This window comes from Megalops cyprinoides, chromosome 19 (assembly GCF_013368585.1).
Source record: "Megalops cyprinoides isolate fMegCyp1 chromosome 19, fMegCyp1.pri, whole genome shotgun sequence".
NCBI lineage: Eukaryota > Metazoa > Chordata > Actinopteri > Elopiformes > Megalopidae > Megalops > Megalops cyprinoides.
The window spans coordinates 1078940-1088939 of NC_050601.1; the positions used below are offsets into that span (position 1 = coordinate 1078940).

Sequence of the window (10000 nt, forward strand, 5' to 3'; positions counted from 1 at the left end):
TCACATACCACATGATCTGCAGACACAAGGACACAGCAGCAGGGCAGTGAGACAGACACTAACACACTGATCACTGATCCACAGTACCATGCTGGATATAGGAGTGCATGTGTGTGTGTGTGTGTGTGTGCATGTGTGTGTGTGTGTGTGCGTGTGTGTGTGTGTGTGTGTGCGCGCGTGTGTGTGTGTGTGTGCGTGTGGGTGTGTATGTGTGTGGGTGTGTGTGTGTGTGTGCGTGTGTGTGTGTGTGTGTGTATGTGTGTATGTGTGTGTGTGTGTGTGTATGTGTGTGTGTGTGTGTGTGTGTGTGTGTGTGGGTGGGAGGGTGTGTCAACACTGTTCCATCAATGAAGTCATTATCAGTGTTGACAATGTACCTTCTTCTAGGTCTCGTTTACTATAATATACTCATTATTGCTGTGCAGAGACTGAACAGTCTACACTAAACATCTACACACACACACACACACACACTCACTGTGTCCCCTTTTTTACCCTCCCATCAGCACTGTTGCTTCAGTAAAGTAGCTGAACACAGAAACTGGTTACTGGCCTGGGCTCTGGCAAGGACACACCACACAGGAGAGAGGTGATTACGGGCTTTTTCCCACTGGGCTGTGTTTTCTGTGTCTCTCTTCCTCTGATACACACAGAGTGTACTGTGTGTACGGCTGGGTGAACTCTCCTCAATGCGCTGTATTTACAACACTCCGTCTCTTAGCCCCATAACACCAATTAATATCATCTACTGACACACTTTCACAGCACAGTCAGTGTTGATTGGAGGAGGAGATAGAGGCAGAGGGGTGATATCCTGCCTCACTTCACCCCAACACTACCATCTTCCACTCACAGCAGTTCACCGGTCTGCATAGCATAGTGGCAGGGAGCAGGACTCGTAACCCAAAGGTTGCCAGTTTGATCCCTGATGGGGGCACTGCTGTTGTACCCCTGGGTATGGTGGTTAACCCAGAATTGCCTCAGAAAATATTCATCTGTATAAATAGATAACATGTAAAATTGTAACCTTAAATGCCAGTAATGTAATGTAATGTAATGTAGGCCTACACAGAAAGTGGAAAAAAGTCTATACAGATTAAAATCCCTACAATGGCCTTTTGCTTCCTTAGCATTTATGATTCAGTTTAATGGCTGTAAGCCATATCAACTAATTACTTAAGGCTTGGGATCCAATGAACTCAGCTATCAGAAGTTAAAGAGTTTTGCAGCAGTGTTGCACTGCATATGAACTTTGAGACAAATTCAGATCAGGATGGCTACGTCAAAGCACAGCCCAGCATCCTTATCTGCTCTCTGTGTGTCACTTAAATTCCTCCCCGACGGCTGGCTCTTCCTGGAGTCACTTCGCGCACCTCCATTTCCAAATGCCTGGCCAGGCACTGATGCTGGGGTTGAAGGATGAACCCATGCAAGCCATAATCTGGTAAGTCTTTGAAAGCGCAAAACTAATGAAACATAAAAAAATAAGTAAGACATTTTTTAAATTAAATTCTGGCCCTGCAGTGGTGAGGGGGGTGGCAGTAGCTGTCTATCGAATAGCATCATTCAGTGCTATTTCTGTCTGAGTTTCCATCTGAGCTGCAGCTCACATTGGTAGATCTCAGCAGTCTGGGATGAGAGTAGGGCTGGTCCTGCCGTGTGACAGCGGGGAAGGGGCTGGGCGGGGCTGTAGATCACAGACTGCAGTTACAGTGCTCTGTATAGATCACAGGCTCTGTATAGATCACAGACTGCAGTTACTGTGCTCTGTATAGATCACAGGCTCTGTATAGATCACAGACTGCAGTTACTGTGCTCTGTATAGATCACAGGCTCTGTATACATCACAGACTGCAGTTACAGTGCTCTGTATAGATCACAGACTGCAGTTACAGCGCTCTGTATAGATCACAGGCTCTGTATACATCACAGACTGCAGTTACAGCGCTCTGTATAGATCACAGGCTCTCTATAGATCACAGACTGCAGTTACAGCGCTCTGTATAGATCACAGACTGCAGTTACTGTGCTCTGTATAGATCACAGGCTCTGTATACATCACAGACTGCAGTTACAGTGCTCTGTATAGATCGCAGGCTCTGTATAGATCACAGACTGCAGTTACTGTGCTCTGTATAGATCACAGACTGCAGTTACAGTGCTCTGTATAGATCACAGACTGCAGTTACAGCGCTCTGTATAGACCACAGGCTCTGTATAGATCACAGACTGCAGTTACTGTGCTCTGTATAGATCACAGGCTCTGTATAGATCACAGACTGCAGTTACAGTGCTCTGTATAGATCACAGACTGCAGTTACAGTGCTCTGTATAGATCACAGACTGCAGTTACAGCGCTCTGTATAGATCACAGACTGCAGTTACAGCGCTCTGTGCAGGAGATCTCAACCTTGTTTTTCTGACCTGCAAATTTGACGTGAAATTTGCTCTCGGGTTTGAGGATCTGGACGTAGAGGGGACAGTTTGGGGCGAAGTCCTTCACTGCCCATGCTCTCAGGATGGTCTGGTGGTCCTGAGACAGAGAGGCAGGGCCATTAGCTGCAAAACTCATCACTGTTCGACACAGTAACAACCAGAGATGCTCTCTCACCACTAAATTAGTCACCTGATCTTTTCTAACGCTGTAGCAGTGCACTGAGTCTCATTCAAAACACGGAGAGGGAGAGGGAGGGGGAGAGAGAGGAAGAGGGAGAGCCATGGAATTCCAGAAACACTTAAAAACTAATGAAACATGTCATAGTCCTGATATAATATCAGCCCTGAAATGCCAAATGTCCAAATAAGAGTCACAGCGACAACACCTACTAACACTAAACAGCCTCAGGACAGCACGACTGTGACCAATACCACTAGAGTCAACCAAATTATAGCAAGAAAGGGAGAGAGGGAGGAGAGAGTGTAAGAGAAGGTGAAAGAGGAAGAAGAGAGTGAGAAAGACAGGAAGGAGAGCAGTGGAGTGAAAGAGAGTGACCTACAGCAGCAATGCGGTCCAGTTCAAACCGGTTACTGAGGATAAAGCAGGCCTCCGCATCATCCATCCTTCAGCCAATGGCATGGGAGGGGCGGGGCCACAGCAGGAAGTGGAGACAGGCATGGCAGGTTAGTAGAAGAGAGAGGAGGAGCAGATAGACAGGAGAAAAAGAGGGCGGGGTTTAGTCATCTTACAGACAGCAAACCAAAGGCGACATGTGACAAATCTGTCAATCAAAACTTTGGTTTTTGAGCCTGTAATCTGAGGTGGGAGGGGTTATATGTTCACGTGCCTGACCCCCCCAGAACATCTTGAGCAGCTGATGAGGTATGTGCTAGCGCTTGTCAAAACACACAGTTATGAGGCATGGCTGCCCTTCAGGCTTATTTGCAGACGGCAGAGTGGGGGTTACTCACTTGGCCCTCATCAGGTCCTGGTCCTTGAGGGCGGAGCCCTGCAGGTAGATGACCCTTTGGGCCCACAGGGGGATGTGCAGAACCCTCCTGACCTGAATGTCCATCTCCGCTGGACACAGGATCACCACATAGTAGTCCTGCAAAGACACACACACACACATACACACACACACTGCTGCACTGCTGTCAGCACACTAACACACACTCTCTCTCTCTGTTTTCACATAATGGTATTTTTCACCTTTTTGGCTGTTGGGTGAGGAATCTCTGCCATAATCCAGCCTAGATCAAAACCTGGCATCCTGCAGACCCCCCACAAGGAGGAACCCCCCCAGCCAAACCTGCCCTGATTGAACCGTGCCCTGCCCCCTGGTGCCAAGCCTAAGCAGGCATGATATTGTGGTGAGATTGCCACAGTGCATCGCCATAGAGACGCACCTGCAGTCTGGGGTGGGCGTAGAACTCGTTGAGGAAGTCCATGAGCAGGTCGATCTTCAGGGAGCTCACGCACAGAACCACGTGCTTCTCCGTCTGGGCCCGGTACCGGCTGTAGTTCCCTCCAGACTTCTGCCTCTCCATCCACAGGAAGGCCAGCTGCTCAAACTGGAGGGAGAGAGAGAAAGAGGGAGAGAGGGAGAGGGTGAGAGAGAGAGAGAGTGAGAGAGAGGGAGAGAGAGGGTGAGAGACGGAGAGGGTGAGAGAGAGAGAGGGAGACACAGGGTGAGAGAGAGAGGGAACACAGAGACTCTCAGGTGATGGGGACAGAAGAGTTACTGGTTGTGGTAGGCAGTCAGGTTGGGGGGGGGAGGGGGCAGGGGATGCAGAAGCTGCTTGTGGGGTACAGTTGTTGGGGCCCTCCTGTCTGGCAGGTTACCGATTCACCCTACAGCACTCGGGTGATGGAGTGGGAACGGGAAATGTCAGGGGTATTTTGAGATGAAAGACAGAGCAGGAGGTCTGTGTGTCTGAGTGCCATTTCCTGTCCAGCTTCCCCCCCCGCCGGCCTCCCCAGCCTCTGTGTGTCATCTGACCCACACACCATGCATTAAAGCTACTGTGCCTCTCCTTCACCCCCCACCCCCCTCCCTAATACCAGAGGAAACACCTGCAGGGCCAGTTTAGAAAGAGCCACCGGAGAGGAACAGGTGGGGGCTGAGCACAGAGACAGCGGCCACACAGGGCTGCAGATCATATTAGTGTGAATACAGAGGGCGTGGTCACTCACCTGTACAGGGGTGGGGTGAGAGGGCATGGTCACTCACCTGTATGGGGGTGGGGTGAGAGGGCGTGGTCACTCACCTGTACAGGGGTGGGGTGAGAGGGCGTGGTCACTCACCTGTACAGGGGTGGGGTGACAAGGCGTGGTTACTCACCTGTATGGGCAGCACGATGAGGGCCACACAGATCATGATGACCACCAGCAGCTGGGAGGGCCAGATCTGGGGGGTGACGTCCCCGAATCCGACGGTGGAGAAGGTGACCACACAGAAGTACAGAGAGTCGAAGAGGGTGAGGTTATTCCCCGCCCTCTCCAGGTGCTGTATACCACAGATACTGAGAGAGAGAGGGAGAGAGGGAGAGGGAGTGAGCATGTGTGTGTGTGCGCATGTGGTGTGCGTTGTGTGTCACTGTGTGTGTTTATATGTGAGTGGGTGTGTGTGTCTCCCTCACATCATCCTTCTACACCACCCTCTCGGCTTCCTGCCCCCCCGTCCCCGTCCCTGTCCCTGTCCCCTGTGACCCACCAGGTGAACATGAGGCAGACCAGGGTGCAGATGAGAATGAGAACCTGGTTGAACATGGCGGAGTGAGTCCGCTGGATCGCTCGGTGCAGGTCGTTCTGTAACAGAGACCACTACACTTCAGCATTTAGCCTTACATCTACAGAAGAACATTAAAACTGAACAGAGAGAGAGAGAGACAGGGAGAGACACACAGACACGCTGACACAGGGAGAGACACACAGACAGGCCGATACAGGGAGACACACAGACAGGCCGACACAGGGACAGACACACAGACAGGACAGACACACAGACAGGCCGACACAGGGACAGACACACAGACAGGACAGACACACAGACAGGCCGACACAGGGACAGACACACAGACAGGCTGACACAGGGACAGACACACAGACAGGCCAACACAGGGACAGACACACAGACAGGCCGACACAGGGACAGACACACAGACAGGACAGACACACAGACAGGCCGACACAGGGACAGACACACAGACAGGCTGACACAGGGACAGACACACAGACAGGCCGATACAGGGACAGACACACAGACATGCCGATACAGGGACAGACACACAGACGGGCCGATACAGGGACAGACACACAGACAGGCTGACACAGGGACAGACACACAGACAGGCCGATACAGGGACAGACACACAGACGGGCCGATACAGGGACAGACACACAGACAGGCTGACACAGGGACAGACACACAGACAGGCCGACACAGGTAGCCCTGGCTCTCCAGAGAGCACAGGCTGAGATCTGCAAGAGGTTGGATCACAGTTGCAGTTCAATACAGAATATAAAATGCAAAGAAATAAATCAATTTATTTTAACAATGCTGCACTGCAGAGTCAAAGTTTGATCTTCCTCTTTAGAATAGAAAAAGGTACCCAACATTGGCAGCCAAGCATATCAGTGCTTGTCTCAACTGAAGGCACAGGCTGGGAACTTCAGTGACTTAACATGAATAACTAAATAATGATGTTATTATTTTCAAATGTATTTACTGCATTATTAATTTGTTATGGAGTTACCTTTTTACCTAGTACATGTCCTATTTGTGGCTTGTAGTATTTAAAATTAATTAGTAATGGTTGCTGAAAATATGGTTGTGTTTTTGTAACACACGTTTCTTTGTCAGGTCAATAGAGCTACTTGAACTGAATTGAACTGGAGGGGGGGGGGGGGGGGGGGGGGGGGATAAGAGACAGAGAGAGAGGCCGTGTGAGAGAGAAAGGAAAAAAGAGAGAGGAATTGCAAACAAATAGGGAAAAGGCATATGGTAATGAAAAAAATAATTCACAGCAGAGATAAAGCCACCATGGAGAGGAACAGAGAGAGGGAGAGAGAGAAACGGAGAGAGAGGGAGGGAGGGACGGATGGAGGAGAGAGAGGGAGGGAGAGAGAGAGAGGCTTGGAGGAGACAGACAAGCAGCACTAGAACAGGATGAAAGAGAAAGTAGTGCATCTGCTATAATGAGTTGCACAGAAGCTGTCAGAGTAAGGGGAGAGAGAGAGGGAGGGAGAGGGAGAGAGAGAGGGAGAGAGGGTGAGAGAGTGAGAGAGAGAGAGGGAGAGAGAGAGGGTGAGAGAGTGAGAGAGAGAGGGAGGGAGGGATGTAGGGGGCAGAGAGGAGCTGGGGCACAGATTTCAATCAGTTGAACTTGAGAGCCGAGGGAGAAAGTAATGCCGGTCACACAGACCTGATGAGGAATGAGAAGAGGGGGAAAATACAGGCAGGATATGTGCAGGCTAAGAGTGCCCCAATGCATCTGCACCCCAATGCATCTGCACCCCAATGCATCCCAATGTATCTGCACCCCAATGCATCCCAATGCATCTGCACCTCAATGTATCTGCACCCCAATGCATCTGCACCTCAATGCATCCCAATGCATCTGCACCCCAATGCATCTGCACCCCAATGCATCTGCACCTCAATGCATCCCAATGCACCTGCACCCCAATGCATCCCAATGCACCTGCACCCCAATGCATCCCAATGCACCTGCACCTCAATGTATCTGCACCCCAATGCATCCCAATGCATCTGCACCTCAATGTATCTGCACCCCAATGCATCCCAATGCATCTGCACCTCAATGCATCCCAATGCATCTGCACCCCAATGCATCTGCATTCAGCACTTTTTTTGAGGTACATCCTTTCACAGACTGGAAGTCATTGGTTGAAATGTAGCCTTTAGTGTAGTGTAGTGTAGAGAAGAGCAGTGTAGTGCAGTGTAGTGTAGAGTAGTGTGTTTTAGTGTAATGTAGAGCAGTGTAGTGTAGTGTAGTGCAGTGTAGTGTAGTGTAGGGTGTTGTAGTGTAGTGTAGTGTAGCGTAGTGTAGTGTAGAGTAGTCTAATGTGGTGTAGAGCAGTCTAAAAATGTTGTATTGTCATCTCTTCTGTGAGTCAGAGACAAAGGTTCTGCCTTTTGATTAAAATCCATACCCACAACTGAAGGCAATAACACAAGAAATATGTTCAAATTTGTTCAGAAGTTAGTCTGCACACACAATGTTCTGTTTCTCTGTATGGAGTTGTAACGGCTACTGTCAAGGGGCTTGTGAACCCATGATTTTTGAAATAGGTTTTATCGGATTCTGATTATTGCCTCTTAATGAATGACTGTTGACACCTATTAATTTTCTAGTAACAACAAGGTATCATAGTTAGCTAGCTTTGAATAACAATTTCAGAACAGGATCTATCAGACATTAGGATGCATGAATTTTACAGTTACAGTACAGTACCATTTAGCAAAGAAATCTGTGCTGGAAAGCAGTGAGAGAAGGAAATAGAGAGGGGGGAGAGAGAGAGAGAGGGAGAGAGAGAGGGAGAGGGAGGGAGAGAGAGATAGGGAGAGAGAGAGATGTGGCTCTTTTATTTGAATGTCCCAGCTATTCGAGCCTCATTTCTTGCTGTGTGTGTGTGTTTTCTTTGGAAGCAAGACATATCTATGGAGGGGCTGGAAGAGAGGGTGGGATATACTGAAAGACAGAGAGAGACAGAAAGACAGAAACACTGACAGACCCACAGGCAGATGAGAAAGACAGAGAGGGAGGGATGGATGGACAAACTTTGATCATTAAAAGCTTCTTATTTATCGTTTGTTTAAAAAGGAATATCCTTTCCAGAGAAGAGTAATAAGACAAGAAAAAAAGCATCACTGAAAAGACAAAACAAAATAAAAAAACAGACAAATGCAGAAAAACCCGAACAAAAGTACGTTTGAAAAACTGGAATCCCAGGAAGGACATTGCCAGGAACCCTATAAATGTAATATGGCAAAGTACATCATTTCCCATTGCATCACTTTACGGTCATTTTGTCAAAATTACGCTCCAGTTTCGATCCAGCCATTATCATTGTCCTTAAAACTAAAGCAGTCTGAGTGAGTCACTCTCCATCTCTGTAGGCCTTGTTAGATTCACACAGTCGTTTTTGCCATTGCAGAAATGTAATTAGTGAACATGCACAGATGTTTTTTTCCTCTCTCCTGTATTTAAGCCCAAAAATAATGCAGGTGAGGGAGAAATGCATTTTGAGCTCATTCAGCGAGTTTTTCCATCACCTCCATCACATTCCACCATCTGGAGCAGTCAGCGAGTGTGTGAGAGAGACCCTCCTCTGTGCCACAGAAATCACTCCTCTCAGTGCATGGGTTAAACCTGCTGGCAGCATGAAGGACCCTCCACTGGAGCTCACCAGCTGGTTTAGGAACCTCCAGGATGGCAGAACCAGATCATCTGCTTCAGCTGCTGGCTGATCCCTCCTCTGCGTGTCAGAGAGACCAGCCAGCCTTTCTGTTGCCAGGTATTCCACACATGTACATACTTTACATACATTTTACTCGTATTCCACATACGTACATACATATTTTAAATCTGGAGATGTTTGTATTAAGTGAAAAGAAATGAGTAAGTGAAAGAAAGAGGGATGGATGGAGAAACAGAAAGAGACAGAGAGTGGGATGGATGGAGAGAAAGAGGGAGATATGTGGGCAGTGTAGCATAGTGGTTAAGGAGCAGGACTCATGACCGAAAGGTTACCGGTTAGATTCACCACTGGGGCAGTGCTGTTGTACCCTTGGGCAAGATACTTTACCCACAACCGCCTCAGTAAAACTGTACTGTACTCTGTAAACAGATAACATTGTAAAAAACTGTAACCAATGTAAGTCACTCTGGATAAGAGTTTCTGCTAAAATGCCAGTAATATAATGTAATCAGCTATTGCGGTTGATCTCACAATCATGTTCTCCAGTGCGTGCTTGGCCAGCCAGCAGTTCAGAAAGACCGGGATGAACAGGTTTCTGAGGGAGGGAACAGGCACCTGAGGCGAGGGTGTGAAAGAGAAAGAAGAAGATTACTTCACTGAGACTGCAGACGCTGTTTGCTGTGCTCTGCAGGAGCAGCTGTGCCTCTTGGTGCCGCTGCTCTCTGTGTTGCATGTGTAATAAGAGTGTACAGTTAAGCACATGCTTCTCATAGCAATGCATGTTTTCAGCTCATAATACCAAATGCAACTCATAATGTTGCTGACAGTAGGGCATGTGTTTCTCAGAGTAATGTGTTACTCACAGTAGGGCATGTGTTTCTCAGAGTAATGTGTTACTCACAGTAGGGTATGAGTTTCTCAGAGTAATGTGTTACTCACAGTAGGGCATGAGTTTCTCAGAGTAATGTGTTACTCACAGTAGGGTATGAGTTTCTCAGAGTAATGAGTTACTCACAGTAGGGCATGTGTTTCTCAGAGTAATGTGTTACTCACAGTAGGGCATGAGTTTCTCAGAGTAATGTGTTACTCACAGTAGGGCATGTGTTTCTCAGAGTA

The 10000-nt window shown here is 48.3% G+C and overlaps 1 protein-coding gene across 1 annotated transcript in view; it reads right to left on the reverse strand.

Annotated features, from left to right (window-relative positions):
• Window positions 1–10000, reverse strand: part of LOC118794910 (potassium channel subfamily T member 2-like) — a 37596-nt gene that overhangs the window by 9503 nt on the left and 18093 nt on the right. Inside the window, exons 8-15 of the mRNA XM_036553202.1 lie at window positions 9416–9499; window positions 5154–5248; window positions 4782–4962; window positions 3847–4011; window positions 3409–3545; window positions 2997–3060; window positions 2425–2533; window positions 1–16 (exon numbers count right to left, since the gene is read on the reverse strand). The exon at window positions 1–16 is cut by the window's left edge and continues 93 nt beyond it. Coding sequence (XP_036409095.1) covers window positions 1–16; window positions 2425–2533; window positions 2997–3060; window positions 3409–3545; window positions 3847–4011; window positions 4782–4962; window positions 5154–5248; window positions 9416–9499 — 851 coding nt within the window. The remainder of the gene's footprint in view (window positions 17–2424; window positions 2534–2996; window positions 3061–3408; window positions 3546–3846; window positions 4012–4781; window positions 4963–5153; window positions 5249–9415; window positions 9500–10000) is intronic.